We start from the raw sequence: 15,839 nt of genomic DNA, 5'->3' as shown, positions 1-15,839 counted from the left end.
TTAGGGTCTCTCCACTCCTTCCGCTCTAAGGGCCAGGAGACTCTGAGGAAAACGTTTGTTGGCTGATTAGCTTCAGACAAAGGGAAGACAACCATTGGTAGAGGAAGTTGAGATGTGAGTAGTGTGGGGATGGTGATGGACGCAGACAAAGACAGTGTGTGCTCCCAGGATTATCCCTTAGGAATGTGGAACTAGGACGGTAGAGCGGGGCCAAGACTAAAGCTGAAGACACAGGGACCCTTACTGTAAAAGTGACAGATGGCACTGTGCAATGACAAGTTTTAGGACAAGGAGGGTGCAGGACATCTGTTAAGCCTTGGTGGGGTCTAGTTAGTGGGACTGAAGGAGGAGGAGTAACAACACTTCATGAAAGAAAATGCTCAGGAGAATGCAGGTGTTAGACTCCTGATGCCACTTTCCAGAAAAAAGTCATTATGCCAAACGCTGAAAAGAAGTAATAAAGGACGTGTTCAATGGGAAGCTTCATGAAGGCTGATCTCAAAGAAGGAGGCTCGGATCATTAGGGGGAGTGACAGGGGTGCTGCAGAGGGCACCCAGACACTGGGGAGAGAGTTGAACCACATGATCACAAAGGGATCTTCCAACTGGGCATCAATATTCACCACTTGGGAGGTGAGCATTGGTTAGACTGGGAGAAAGGGGAGAGCTGATGAGCAAATAAATCCAGTAATCCAGCAGAAAAGGGGAGGAAAAATATTTCAGGAAGAGCCATAAATGTTAAGAGAAGATAATGGAGAGATTATTACATGTTCAAGGGTGAATACTGAATTGCAGGGTGGGTCTCGGAACTCAAAATTAGAAGCATTATTCCTGGAAGTGGAAATAACTTGGAGAGAGAATGGAAATATTCCTTGGAAGGAACAAGGACATAAAATGAGAGCTTGGGTATAGCACAGTGGTAGAACCTTCCCCTAGCATGTGCAAGGGCCTGAGTTTAATTTTAACTACTACAAATAAAATAAAATTAAAATAAATCAAGGAGAGTGGAGACTTTGAGGGAACATCTCTCCATTGGTCTCCAGAAAACTGGAGAATGACTTAGGAAGGGGAACCCACTGTGGGACAGTTTCTTGTCTAGGATGCTTCAGACATAATCTGGTACCAGAGAAGAGTTGGATTTTGATGGTTCCTTACTGAAATTCATAGCTGAATCTATAGGCAAGTAACAAATTTGAGTAATCTTGGAGTCGGAAGCAACCTCAATGGTCATGTCATCTGATAATCCACTTGACTCTTGAGGTCCCTCTGTGAGAGCCTCATGCCAAGTGATCAGGAATGAAAAACACTGAAAATTAGTGGAGATCATAAGTCCATCACCAAAAATGATAAGGAATATGGAGTCCCCATGTTTCTTAATTGTAATGACAAAGTTTGTGCAGAATGTCTCCCAAGTAGGGTGACAGTCCTCCCAGTTTTCCTGGAATATCCAGGTTTTAGGATTAAAAGTCCAATCCAGGAAACCCCAACACCAGTCAAACCAGGGCAGTTGGTCACTCTACTCCAGATCTTATTAGCTGTGACTGAAGAACTCTAAAATGTCATAAGCATATATGTCAACACACACACATGACTGAAATTTCACCAGTGGTTATGTTCTTATTTCTCTGAGATGGCTAGCTCTGAGGCTCTCTCCATCACTGTTAAGCACACCCAATCTAAGTCAGAATCCACTAGTAGCCACTGGGGACAATGGGTTTCTAGTTAACTTATCATGGGGATTGAAAACTAATCTGAGTGTCCCTCTCCAGATGGTCCAGGGGAAGTTTTCATAATCTTTTTCTTCAAACAAGGAAATATGTCTTAGATGTTGATGACTCTTTTTTATAATTTTGAGTTGCTCAGTTGTTTATGACTTGAAATCCTAAACTTATAAAACACATACTGACATTCATATGCCAAAGGGATCCTTCACTTCACAAAATAATTCACTTCTTTTGTGAATTTCAAGTAACAAATTCCTGGGATGAGCTTAAAATATACTCAGTTTTCCTCTCTATCCACAAGCAAAAAGCTTTTTGCACACAACTTTCCAAGAATTCATGTGTCAGGAGAAGTGAATTCCACTGGTACTACAATGTAACAAATACTTCATTTGCTTAACTGCCAACACACAAGTAGTCAATGATCAGTCTAAGTCCATCCAAAGGCAAGCTTAGTAGAGAGTATCTGATTTGATCTGGAGTTTCAAGATCTCTACCAGGCAGGGCTGAGACAGAAAATGAAGAGAAGTAGGAAATGTCAGACATGTTCTCAATGGCATTGGATCAGAAGTACTATTGGGTCACTGCTACTATTTACTAGATGTGGATGTTGGGAGGAGTGACTTACCCTCTTGAAGCCTTCATTACTACATTTGTAAGCAAGAAATACTTAACTCCCATGTTTATTCTGATAGGAGAGAACATCTATAAAGAAACACACACACACACATACATACAGCCTGACACCTGGTAGGACATCCCTCTGCTCCCTCCCCAGGGCTTACTTTGCTCTCCACGATGTTAGTGAGGTAGTATACCCAAGGATTGTTAATGCTGTCTACAAATGGCAGAGCTAAGTCACAAACTAAAACTGCAGCCAGAATAAAACCTGGTTTCTCTGTGCTGACTGCAACCTGTCAGGCAATCTCACCATTTCTTCTGGTGAGATATTTTCCAATAGGTAGCATCCCAAAGGAAGAGAGGGCATTAACTTTAGGAATGTATAAGAGCTGATGATGCTCTGGGTTCCCTTCCTAGAGGAGAAGACTATGGGGTGAAGCCCTGACTGCAGGGATGTGGTGGTAAAAAGGCTAAGCTTTAGAAGTACAGGTCACTCAGCTCCCAAGAAACCCCCCAACCACCACCACCACCACCATCTTTACGATAGCTACATGGCAACCTCACAATTTTACACAAAAGTGAATGAACAAAAGTCTCTTTTAATTCCATGATTACAAAAGTGACTAAAATGAAAGAGAAAGGAAATGAAAATACTAAGTATTAAAAACCACGTGTGCTGCTGTGAGTGGGAGTGCAGCTAGGTACAACCACCTGTAGAAAATGGCTTGGCAGATGCTACCACAGCTGAGGTCCCCACTCTGTGACACAGCAGTTGCACTCCTGGGTATATTCTGAATAGAAACGTGTATTACAATCACCAAAAGATGGACTAGACCTGTGCTGTCCAATTTAGTAACCCTAACCACATGTAGCTATTTGAAATTTAAATTTAATTAGAATTAAATTATAATTTTAGAAAGTTAAAAATTCAATACTTCAATCATATCCATAACATTTCCAGCGCTCAAAAGCCACAGTGTGGCTAGTGAACATATTGGATAGAACGAATAGAGAACATTACCATCACAGAAAAGTCTTTTGGACGTTGTTCTAGAATGTTCTGTGAATGTTCCAACCACAGCCCAAACTATCCATGCTTAGCAACAGCAGAATGAATAATAGTGACTTAGTGCAGAATGGATGGATCATCTCTTTCCATTTTTCAAGGCCAAGGAAACGACTGGTACATGAGTACTTATACATATAAATATTCACCCCATTAATACCACATGGTGACTTCACCATACAATGGATACTCAATTTAAAACGGACTGCCTCTAACTACACATGGCAATATGCAGGAATCTCACAAACGAAAGAAGCCAGGCACGTACGAATACAAGCAATATGATTCCATTGGTCCCCAAACGGGTAAAACTAATCCATAGTGTTAGAAGCCAGTACAGTGATTACCCTGTAGCTGTGACAAGAAAGGAAGATAGGCGGGGGCTGGTAACGCTTTCTTCACCTGGGTGTCGGTTGCATGGGAGAGTTCGGTTAAGGAAGATGAGCGATCCGTACTGTTAAGCTTTTCTGTATGTTTTCCATACTTCAGAAAAATTACTTAGACGCCCTTTAAGAAAACGTTGCTACTATTAATCTCTTGCAACCTACAGTCCAGTTTGGGGGGCGGAGGGAGGGCGTCCTTTCCACACAGCCAATGTGCTTTTGAGATCAGTGCTGGCTCCCCAAGACTCCCTACACAGGCCCGGTGGACGCACCGAACCGCACCCCGGATGTCCTACCTCCGCGTGGTGCTGGGTCTGGCTCAGCGCCCAGGTTGCGATGGCCAGGACGGCTGGCTCTTCCATTCTGGGCGCTCACCCCAGCAAAGGCTCAGGCTCTCCCGCGGCTAGCTGGTGCGCTCCCAGCCCAGCCAGCTTTGGCCGACAGGGGCCTGCTAGCAGGCAATACCTGGCGCCTGAGCGGCCGGTGCGCCGGCACCTGCGCAGCCCCTGGAGGTCTCGAGGGTCCTTCGGCTGCTCTCCCAGTCAGGCTGTGGCCGGTCACTAAACTCTGTCCAGTCACCGACAGCTCGGGACCCTGGAGTTGGGAGAAGGCGCCCGGGAAATCCCCTCTGGGCCCCTGAACCTTAGAGCAGAGGAGGAGGAGACGGACTGAAACCTTGAGCCACCCCGCCTCCCGCACGCGCAATTCTCCCGGGAAGCGCCCGCCCACCCGGCCCCACCCAGCACCACCCGGGAGGAGATGCTCGGCCCCAGGTCACGCTCGCTGTGCCCGCAGGTCCTGGAGAAACGCTTCAGGGGTTTGGGTTTCCCTCCTGACCCTATGCTCGTTGCAGGGATGGGCAGCGGGGTCTCGCGAGTCCGCTTGGAAGGTCCTTTCACCTTTCCCTACTGTGGAATTCCCTGTCAAGGTCCAAGCCTCTGCTAAGCGTCCCAAGCCCTGATGCCGCCACGCTGGGTGCTGACAGCCTCCGCCTGCCAGCAGTGGCACTGTTGGGTCTCTGTCATGAGCGTGTCTGCAATGTTGGGATTCTGAACCGTTAGGATTGCCCCACTGTCCCCTCTGACGCCACGCGGACCTGGTTCTCAACATACACACAGCGCCAGCCCGCCTGATGAGTACCAGACTGCCTAAGCTTGTACATAGATCATCTCATTAATTTTTTTTCAAAGCCAAAGCAATTGGCACATAAGTATTTATGTACATAAAAATTCGATGAATTGTATATTTAATATCTGTGCGCTTTATTGTAGGTTTTAAAAAAATCCTGAGAGAGATGCACTAGAAGCATACCTCCCCCCCCCCCCCCCCCCCCCCCCCCCGGTGCTGGAGATTGAACCCATGGCCTTGTGCTTCCAAGGCAAGCACTCTACCACCTAAGCTATATCCCCAGCCCCGCATGCCCATTCTGATGTTCAGAATGCTCCTAAATTACTCCAGGCACATACTACTGGTGGTGGTAGTGCTGAGATTAGAATGGAGGTAGTCTATACCCAAAGTCCATCTTCCTCCTCAAGACCAGGCTCTTCAGGAAAAAAACCCACCAGTGACCTTGAACCTATTCCACCTCTCCCACCAGTGGGCCTGCCCACCTTCTGAGCTGGTATGGCACAAATCAGCAAGGGAGAAGAGGTTATAGTTTAATCAGTGAAGCAAGGAGGGTTGGAGTCAGAAGTGACCTCTGAAATCATAGACTTCACCCTTCCTCTCTTAGAGCCCAGAAAGAAGAGGCAGAGAAGTGACTTACTTGACTTGCTCTAAGTCTCAAGAATTTTTAGAAGGACTGCCTGATTCCTGCTGGCTTAAAGGACAATCCCATGAAGTAGCAGTCTGAACCTGGGAGGAGGTCTCTAGAGAGCAGCTCAGGGAAAATAAAGCTGTGCTGGTTAAAAGTTTTCACCCTATGGTGCTCCTGGCCCTGGAACCCTAGCGATGACCAGTGCGGAAATCCTTGGACAAAGTGATGGGAGCTATTTATACCCAGAAACTGCAGGCTCCAGAGCAGGGTAGAGAACAGGGAGGGGGCTGGTCCAGGCTGGCTTTAAGTATCTTAAGACACGCAAACCACAAGGAAGCCAGTCCACAGAACCAGCTGTGTTTCCTCTACGAGGGTCACAACTTCTTCCAGAACAGGAGAGGATGCAGAGTGAAGGAAGACTAATGTGGGCCAGGAGGAAGCCAGGCAGGGAAGGGGAGGCTCTGATGCTGGGAGCACTGAAAGGCCACAGCCCAGCAGGATGCGGGACTGGGTTGGAGAAAAAGGAGCTGCTTACTTAGGAAAACCCAGGGTTTTCAGAGGGTTTTCCGTTCTCAGAGACCTCTGCTCCTATAGTGGAGGCAGAGGCACTGAAATTTGACCCTGGGAGTCATCTGGCTAGGTCTTGCTGACCTTCTATTCTCAGCACCTAGTGAATGCAGAGGAAGCCCAATTGGGTCCCAGAGCTTATCTCCAAGTCCTCCCCAAATCCCAAACTATGTGTCCTGGTATCAAAGTCTTTACTAAGTTCTTATTAAGCTTCCTTTCCTAGATTTTGAGCTGTAGGGTGAAGTGTAACATCTAGGGAGAGGGAGGAGAAACTATTCATCTTGTGGGCACAGAAGGTGGCACCTGGCTTTGGGATTAGGACGGGTTACCAAAAGTCCTGCTCAGCATTTCCCTCATAACTGGTGCCCAGTTCCACACCACTGGTGCCATCTGCATGGCTCTGGAAAACTACTGAAGAGAACAATTGAAGGAGTCTGGAGAGACTCCTCCAGCCCTCTTAGCCCCATGAACTCCTACTGTGATATCTGTCCCAGAGGGAAAAGATGCCAGCCAGTCCTCCATGACCTCAAATGTAGGGAGAGAGACAAATAAATCTTCACACTACATCATGTCATGATATTGGAAAATACCTAAGACTCTGGTGGTCCAAATGAAGGAGTGATTTCCTCCACTTGGGTGGTTCAGGAAAGAAGCTGGGCTTTGAGGCAGGAGCAGGAGTTCATCAGATAAATGAAGGTAGAAGGACATTCCAGACCAGGGGAGGGTGTGCACAGACACGGAGACAGAAAGAAAACTGTTTTAGATTGGCTTCCTTTTTGTCATTCAGGTAGAACTTATATGTCATCTTCTCAACAGGAATTCCCTGACCACCTATTCTCAAAGGGCCCGAACTCTCGGCATTTGGTTCCATTTCCTTTTAAAAATGTATCTTTTTTTAACACTTATTTAGTTGTCACACTCTATCCCACACATCTGAAAATAAACTCCGAGTCTAGGGACACTGTTTTCCTCAACCTCCACCATTCCTAGCATCGAGAACAGTACAAACAAATATATAGTAGGTGCCCAGTATAACAGTTGAATGAATTGACGGATGAATGAATGAATCTTTCGCAGCTGCAGGCAATGAAGAGCCGGGTAAGTCATCAAGAACTTGCTCCCTAACCCTTAGCCTAAGCAAACCATGGGAAGATGACTCCAGGAGAGGGAGCTTGGTAAGAAAGGGTTTGGGGACATCTCGGCTAGGGTAGGATGGTGGGAGGTTGTGTCCCAGCTCCAGCGCGCGGAGTGAGAGAGGAGGAAACTGGCGGCGAGGAGCTGAGGGATAGGCAGTCTGGTGCACTAACTCACGCCCAGCTCCGAGGTTTTTCTGCCGCAGGAGAGAGGAGGGAAGGGAGGGTCTTCGCCCCCCAAGCATCGCTTCTGCAGCCTCCCGCTAGGCTCTTTTGGACGTGTCCAAGTCGCATCCTGGGCGGTCAGAGGGTTTCGCAGGCTCCCTTGCCTGCTTCCCTGCCTCCCTCCCTCCCCTCCTCCTTTTTCTTCCAGCTCCTCGCGTCTCTCCAGCTCCCCAGCCGGGCGGCCCCGCAGCAGCCTAGCAGCCCCCACCCCCTCCTGTAAGGGCGAAATTGCTAAACTTGTAGCAATAATGACCCTGCATTCAAGCCGCCGACTCCCGCTGAAAGTCTCCGCGCCCCGGCCGGCGCGGCCTAATCAGCGCGCCCCTCCCTGTTGCCCGCCCAGCCCCCGTCCCCCTTACCGCCCCTTCCCCCAGCGCACAAAAAATGGGGAACAAAACCCCCACGCATTTCTCCGTCCCTCTGTTGAGCAGACTGCTGCACAAAGCCCCCGCTCTGAGAAGCAATGGGGAGCTCGGGGGGGACGTCAATCCGACGCGCTGGGGTTTTTGTTCGCGCAGGGGACCTCGCCTTCCTACCACACCTTTTGTTCGGGACTCCAATAAAAAGCCATTCTTTCCGCACCTTCCCGGCCCGGAGCCGCCTTTCAGCGAGGCCCGGCCCCACAATGGCGCGGCGCTCTGAGGCCTCCCCATTCACCCGCCTTGGCACGCTCACAATCGGCCGTGTGGCAGCACAGGCCTCGCACAGGCATTCTCCGCAAGTGACAAGGAGCCGCATAAAGCCGCGGCCGCCGGGGGAGAAGGGAGGGCGGCCGAGGGGGAGAGATCGGCCGCGGCGGGGCGCAGCGCAGCGCCCCCGGGCGCGCTGGAAGCCCCGCCGGCAGCCAAGGAAGGAGCCCCCTTCGCGCCGCCTGCGGCTGGGCCTGGGGGCGAGGTTTCCTCCTTCCAGGCGATCCTCGAGGTTGGGCAATCTAAACCTTGACGGAAGAAGGTCCAGACAGTTAATGCAAGCATCTGGGCAAACTGGGGACATTACAAAGCAAGGACCTCCAAAGGCCCTGAATCTGTGGCCGGTCGTCCCCACAACAGTAAAGATAAATTAATGAACAAAGCCCTGAAGAGAGACTTGCAGCCTGGGCCCTGGCTCAGAAGAGACCAGGCCTCCAATTGCCCACGGTACTGCTTTCCTTTACCACCTTTCCTTCCCTTCCCCCCCCCCCCGGTTTAAGGGATCCCTCCCCACATTTTTTAGCTAAAGAGTCTGTAGCCGGCCAATAGTTTGTAAGTATTGCACCTTGTTTATTGACTCCTGTAGTGTATGGCAGCGGGTGTGTACACGGCGTGTGGATATAGTTATATATAGACATAATATGTGCTGAATACAGAATACCAAACAGAAAGGAAACCTGGAAACATCTCCGATGGGCCACCAGGTCCTGGATTAGCTCAGCTCCCCCTCCCCCAACTTTTGATCTCACTTGACTGGTTTTCTTCGCAGAGTCCTGCGTCCCCTGACAATCTCTGGATATCCGGCCGAAGTCTCCGCTGTGGAGGGGAGACGGTTGGAAAACGAAAATCCACGGTGGTGTGGAGATCTGGGCCCGCAAAGGGGGCAGAGGGTCGGTAAAGCCTGGTATTTCTCAAGCCATGATACCCATTTTTCTCTCTTTCATGCCTTCCTGTTTTTTCTTTTAGGTCCGGGTTCCCCGCCAACGCTTAGCGGAGGCAACGGGAAGGTGGAGGGAAGAGAAGCCCTTCTCCTTTTGGGAGAACAAGCGGCAGCCAGAGTCCCAGCCTCCTGCATTCTCCTCGGGGTCAGGGTAGGGGCCAGAATCCTCCCTGGCGCCCAGGCTGGGTGTTTCTGACTCAGACAGTTTTGGCAACCCGATTCGGGCATCCTGCTCGCCCCTGAGTCCCCATCCCCAGGTCTCTAGTGTGCTGCGATTCTGAGCCCTGGGGAGCGAGACATAGTATACGTATGTAATTTAACGAGGGGACCTGGCCCTTGGGTCTGGCCTTTCTCGCGCTTCGTTCCCGCGGCTCCAGGCTGCGGTTGGCGCCCGCCGCGTGACCCGCCTCGTCCTTACCAGGCGCGTATGCCCTGTAAGGTACCCTGTGCACACGCGGTCCCGGCTGTGGCACCCTGGTGCAACTGCTGTGAGCTGCCACCGCCACCGAAGCCTCCCAGATTGCTCACGTTCATAAAGGGACCGCCTCCGGTCGCACTACAGGCGGGTTGCATGGTGGTGGCGGCAGCAGAGGCCCCCCCACCGCCACCGCCGCCTGCTGGGTATGTACAGCCGTAGCTGCCGCTGTAGGCCGCGGCAGCGGCGGCTGCTGCGGCCGCTGCGGCAGCGGCAGCGGCGGCGGAGTTCCCATAGCCGTATGCAGGGAAGCTGTTGTAGGAGTAAGCGCCAGCGCCCACACTGTAGGGCGCACCGTAGGCCTGAGCGCTGGGTGTGACGCACGGTTTGCCGTCCCGCACCAGCACCGGTACCGCCACGCGGCGCGGCGGCGGCGGCGGTGCGTGCGCTCCCAGCTCCAGAGACTTGTCCTGCCGCTGTCTCTTGCACTTGTACCTGCGATTCTGGAACCAGATTTTCACCTGCGTGGACGTGAGCTTCAGGCTGCTGGCGAGGTGCTCGCGCTCGGGCGCCGACAGGTACCTCTGCTGCTTGAACCTGCGTTCTAGCTCGAAGACTTGGGCTTGTGAGAAGAGGACCCGGGGCTTCCGGCGGCTGCGTGGCTTTGGCCTCTCGCTCTCCTCCGCCGCCTTACAGTCTCCGGCCGCCTCTAGAGGCTTCTTCAGCTGACAGCTTTCTGCGGGAGAAGCAAAACAACAGCGTCCATTAGCTGTTCCTGGTCTCCTCATGGCTTCCCCTTATTTGGTGGAAGCTCCGGAGAATACGGCAGTAAATGCATGGACTTTTTGGAAAGTTTGTGGCTCCTGGTGCCGTAGCACACTGCGGCGACAGCCCGAGTACCAAAGAACGCCCTCAGCGGGAGGAGGCATGTTTGATGGGGTAGAGTAGTTAGTGCGCGTTTATTAAGACTTGAGCATCTGCAAGCGAAGAGATTACCCTGTATTAAGTGTGCGACTCGATGTGCTAATGACTGTTTTCAGAATGAAAGCTTGCGACAACATAACAACTACAGTATTTGCAAACTCGTTTGCCTTCCACAACACCATGCATAACTGAAGGTGTGAGACGCACTGGTATTGGGTGACCCATGTGCATGGGTTGCTCGAAAATCTGTTCGGAAATATCTGCGTGCATTGCTCAGGAACAGTTCTTTGCTTATAAAAGATTACATGCAAATGTGTATTGAAGATGTCTGTGTTACCTTAGAAAAAGAAGTTTGATTGACTGATTTTAGATAGTTTCATGTCGATTTTAGGCCAGGGTGAGCTGTCAGAGCACAGGCCATGGCCTCAGCCACATCAAGCTTCCTCTTGGAGAAAGAGACTCTTTGACTCTGTCCCCTCGGAAACAATTCCTTGGGGGCTATATTCAGTTATCTGATCACCCATCCTAATTCCCCTCGGGTCAGATATCAGCAGCCTAGATCTGGCACTAAGTTCGGTGTGTTCTTTATTGGGCCTACAGTCTGAGACACAAAGCAAAACGTTGGCTGGGGCCCCAGGGGTGTGAGAGCTACCATCACACGGAATGAACCGTATTCATTCCATGCACTCTCGGACTATCCCCTCCGTGAGAACGTTGATCTCCAAGCAGAGAAGTCAGAAAACCACCTAGGTGGTCTCTACCAAAGTTCCTGTGCCCTTAGAACGCTTGAGACAAGCTGCTTACTCTGCCTTTTTGGAGAAGGGGTGAACACCCTGGCCTCAGAGAACTCAAGTTGTAAGGAAAGGAAAAACTGGGTCAGTCTCCTATCCTTCTTCTTCTTCTTTTTTTTTTTTTTAAGAAAAGTCTTTGGGGTGGGAGTGGAGGAGTGGGAGGAGAGCAAAAACACTTCTAGATGTTAGGACCCAGCAGTTAAGCCTGTGTTGCTTATCAACATCAAAACAGCAATAACCACTTTCCCTTCCCTAGGGGGCTGCATGGTTTCTGTCCCGGCTCTGGGGGAGTAGTTGTCAGGGCCACCAAGTCCTTCTTCCTGCCCACCTCTCTCTTTCTCAGGTATCTGCGCTTTACTGAGCTGTTGTTAACCAGGGCTCAGGCGTGACCCCAGCCAACGGGTAAAGGGGCGAATTACCTGCCTGGTAAGGTTTGTGGGCTATTTGTGGGCGCTGTGCCATTGCTTCAGGTGTGTGGATGCGTGTCCTTTCCCCCTCTACTCACTTTGGTTCCGATCCCTCACGACCTCTTCTTCATGTTCCTTCGGCCCGCTGCACGAGTCTCGCAGGACTGAGTGGACATAGCCTTGGTGACAGAGACCCGAATCCCCGTGGCCGTCGGCTGTGGCTAGTGAGTTCAAATAGGACAGTTTCTCGCTTTCTTCTTCTTCGTCCTCCTCCCCGCCGTCAGAAAATTGTGTTCCCTCAGCTGCGGCCAGCATACAGGGCTCCGAGTGGAAGTGGTGCTCCAAGTCCGCCTGCAAGTGCGCCCCGTGGAAGTGCTGCTGCTCCAGATTCAAAATGTCTTTGACTGAGAAAGGGGTGGAGGTGACCGGGCTTGGTAACATCATCAGGGCCACTTAATTGTCCAGTCCAAATACTCAATAAATCCCGGCGGGGGCGGGGAGGCAGCGCGACGACTCCAGCTCTCTTTCTGGACTCTGCCGTTGCTGCCCAGTCGGGCTTTTGACAGACGCAGTCCTGCTCCAGTCTAAATCGCCTCCATTGGCCGGGATCTGGGGGTCTGGGTTTTGTTACAGCCACTGCAGGGACTGGGGCCGGGGCTGGGAAGCCTCTGTCCGAGGGCCTTGCGTCACGTCGGAGGCGGGGCCGGCACCTAGGCCTCCCTCCTCATTGGTTGTGGCTTATTTGGGCCACGCCCCCCGCGTCCACCAAGTGGATTCTTGCGGCGCTACCAGAAATAGACAAGGACTAGCATAGGGCCTTAAGTCCAAGTGGCTGCAGGAGAGGTTGCACCACCAAGCTGGGTGTCCGAACCACCGATTCTCGCCCCTCCTGACTGCACCTTCCCGACCTGGGCCAGTTCTGGGAGGCCCGATGTCCACGGGAAGGATGCCACAAGAGTGTGGTTTTTTCAGGTGCCGCAAGGACAGGAAGACTTCCTAGCTGGTAAATACCGGGCGCTGGATCCACAACGAGTGTTTCATCTGTCTCTGGATGAGTGCTGTGTCACTTTCCTCCTTGTTGTCTTTGCTCAAGAAATTCTTTCCACATGGAACGTCTTTCCCGCCCTTGTCTCCCACAGGGGAAAGCTGTTCTTCAAGGCTCTACTCAAATACTAACTCCTCCAAGGAAGCACTCCCTGGTCGCCGGGCCGGAAGTCCTCTTTCCCGCCTCTGAACTTGCAGCTCCTGTTAGCAAAGGACATTGATGTCACTTACCACATCCATTTAGTTTATAGCTGTATGTGTCTGTCTGGTTGCCTCAGACTGTGAGCCTCCTGAGGGCAAAGTCTGGGTTGCCTTTGCCCTTGTAGCCCTTGCAGTTGCTGCACAGAGCAGGTATGTGAAAAACAGGATGATGGAGTTCTTAACTACATTTGGGTGTCCCGGTGATCTTGCTTTGTCCTGACCTCGGTCAGTGTGTGGTCTTGGTATTTGTTTCTAGAGTTTCCACATCTTTAAAAGGAGTTAGTAATACTCTCTTTGGGTTATTGTTCTGGTTAAGTAAAGTAAAACATGCCAGGAGCTTAGTGCAGGGTCCTAATGTTAATTTCTAGGTATATGTCATCTACCGCTATACTGCATCAGATGACAGCGCAGTGTTTATTGACTGTATTAGTGGTGACGTGACTGGAGTGCTGCACACACTGGGTGACTTCATGCGGTTTTGAGAGCAGGATCTGTCCTCAGAAAGGAGGTGACTCCGCCGTGGCTGCCGTGTTTTCCGCCTATTGAAATCGGGAGTCTGAGTCTAGGCCTTGCCTCTTAATTTCTCTGCCCACGGTTTCTGGCGCCCTCCTGAGATTCTAGTTGTTTTCTGGGGGAAATCTATGGACTCCCCAGAGATTTTGGATGGTTGTATCTCCCCCGAACCTCCACACAACAGGCTTTCACCCATTGCCAGCATAGCCCAGCGAGTAGCCCCGGACTCTGCTGTGAGCCTACAGAAGGCCGCGTGGGCAACCCGGGCCTTGAAAAAATTGGAACCGGTTCAGGTTCAACCACGGTGTCCTTCATCCCGTGACCCCAAGCTTCCCCGCCCCCAACCCCCCCCCCCCCCCCCGCCAGATAGCCAAATTGGGAGAGGATGTCCTCAGCTAGAAGGGACAGGTGGAAGGTGCGGGGACTGTGAACAACGTTCCCCGGGAAGCGGCAGGCACCCTGTGCGAGTGGGAACGAGGATGGAGAGTTGCCTTGCCGGGAACCAGTAATGCAGAGGAGTTGGTGCCCATGGCCAGGGAGCGAAAGTACAGCCTGTTGGGAGGGGAGAGAGGCGGGGCTCTTCAGGAGAGAGCGGAAATGTTGAGGGGAGGCAGCCTCTGGGGCCGCCGCCTGGGCCACAGCTCTGGGGAGTACCCTTAGGGCCAGAGCGGTGGGGAAAGGCAGTCTGTGGGCAGGGCCTTCCTCCTCGAAGACCATTCCTCAGCCACAGAAGAGCCGGTTGTCTTTTGCTTAAATCCTGAAACTGTTGAAGCCTCAGGCGGAGGCTGATGTCTCCTAACCCGGCCGTGAGTCTGCAGAGGGAAGACTGCGCCTGGTTGTGCTTCGGATCCTGAGTGCTTGGGCTCAAAGATACAGAGAGGTGGGGGTGAGTGCGCGCCACTGCAGGGTGGGGGATTTGAGCGTCATGCCACCATGGCTGGCTAGTACAAGAAGTAAGCTGCACTCAGATCTAAGTCCTCTTCTCTCACCCCCAAGGCAACACCATCGTGGGGAAATGTTTTTGCTGTCTTCTGGTCGCCACTTTTCTTAGCTTTTTAGGTGATTTCAAAATTTTAGACAAAATAAGAAGACAAAACCTATTTTCCTTTCCTCAGTTTCCCACAAAAGTCTGCTGTTTCTCTGCTATACTCCTTGCTTTTCAGCGGCGCTTCCCTCCTAGGCTTTACCTAAACTTGGTCCCAAGAACCCACTTCTTAGAACCATGACCGGGACAAAGCGCTGCTCCAGGGTCCTGCACACCGGTGACACGCCCACACACCCGCTGCAGCCGCCAGAGCCCACCAGGTCGCTCTCTCTCTGCACGTGCAGAAGACAGTCTCCTCCCATCCCACTGCCCCGCCTGATACCCAAACATCAGGCCCGAGAAATTCTCTCGTGGACCCTGAACAGGTTGCTTCTCAGCAGACCGCTGCGGGACGCAGTCGACACCCCTTCTTATTCAATTACTGGTTAGGCCCAGTGAGTTAGAGGCCCGAGAGGCTCCCTTGTGGGGAGTCACGATCTAGGGGCCTAGCGTGAGGCGTCTATGACTATCCAGTTTTTTTCTCTCCATCCCCAGTACTGAACAGGGCTGATCCAACACGCAGGAGATTTCTACTGGCTACCCTATCCTTAGGGTCGATCTTTGTCTTATGACTCCAGAAGGGATTCCAGTCATCTCCAGCTAACCCTTTCCAGATTGTCCAGGCTCCCTTTAGTCTGTCAGTAGCGGGGCTTCCCATCATGGATCCCAGCCAGGCCATCCCGTGTAGGTGGCTCCCAGTAGCCTGTATCCCTGGCGAAGGTGGGCCTGTGCGCCGCTGTCGGGGAGTAAAACTCAAGTGCAATAGTTCTACAGCGGTGGTCTCTTCGCAGGAGTAGCTTATCAGAGTGTGGAATCTGGTTCCAGCGCATATCCAGTTACTAGGGCGTTCTGGGGCGTTTGCATTCTCTTGTCTGAAAAGGGAATCTTTGAAATCCTGGAGCCGTGCTCCACTAATAATAGGTCTTCCTTCCAGACAGGTTAGCTAATTGCCGTCAGATAAAGTAAATATGGCTGCATCCATGGAAGCGTTTCATTTTATTTTAATCGGGTGTATCTGCACTGGTAGCTTTCGTCACATTATACATTTTACACACACATCCCATCAAGTGTTTGATTAAGGATCATGGTTAAATGGTGGCAAATTCCAGAAGGGGAAAGAGCTATATAGATGCATAAACAATAAATAAAACTATACTTTTGAGAAATTATGTGTGCTAACCAATACAATAAATGCATTATCAAGTGAAAATGTAATAATTATTTGAAAACTGTGCTGTGTTCCTATGTTATTCTTTACACATTTTAATGTATATAAAATATAGGCAGATAATAGTTTTAGTTATGTATGCCACTGTTTATCTTGTTCCTCAAATAGTCATATAATTATGTAATTAAAGC

At 51.1% G+C, this 15,839-nt stretch overlaps 1 protein-coding gene across 1 annotated transcript; it reads right to left on the bottom strand.

Annotated features, from left to right (window-relative positions):
* Positions 1-9,515: 9,515 nt before the first annotated feature.
* Positions 9,516-12,082, bottom strand: Nkx2-3 (NK2 homeobox 3). Its single transcript, XM_047554544.1, has 2 exons — positions 11,737-12,082; positions 9,516-10,252 (listed from the first exon to the last, which is right to left on the bottom strand). Exons 1-2 carry the CDS (start codon positions 12,080-12,082, stop codon positions 9,516-9,518), a joined length of 1,083 nt encoding a protein of 360 aa, XP_047410500.1.
* Between the last annotated feature and the right edge of the window lie 3,757 nt (positions 12,083-15,839).

Source organism: Sciurus carolinensis, chromosome 5 (assembly GCF_902686445.1).
Source record: "Sciurus carolinensis chromosome 5, mSciCar1.2, whole genome shotgun sequence".
In the NCBI taxonomy this organism is placed as follows: domain Eukaryota; kingdom Metazoa; phylum Chordata; class Mammalia; order Rodentia; family Sciuridae; genus Sciurus; species Sciurus carolinensis.
The sequence above is the reverse complement of the archived record's forward strand: the minus strand, read 5'-3'. Positions and strand labels throughout refer to the sequence as shown.

Coding starts and splice junctions, on each gene's coding strand:
- Nkx2-3 (XM_047554544.1), bottom strand. CDS start 12,082: ATGATGTTACCAAGCCCGGTCACCTCCACCCCTTTCTCAGTCAAAGAC. Junction 10,253..11,736: donor CGTGAGGGATCGGAACCAAA/GTGAGTAGAGGG, acceptor CTTCTCCCGCAG/AAAGCTGTCAGCTGAAGAAG.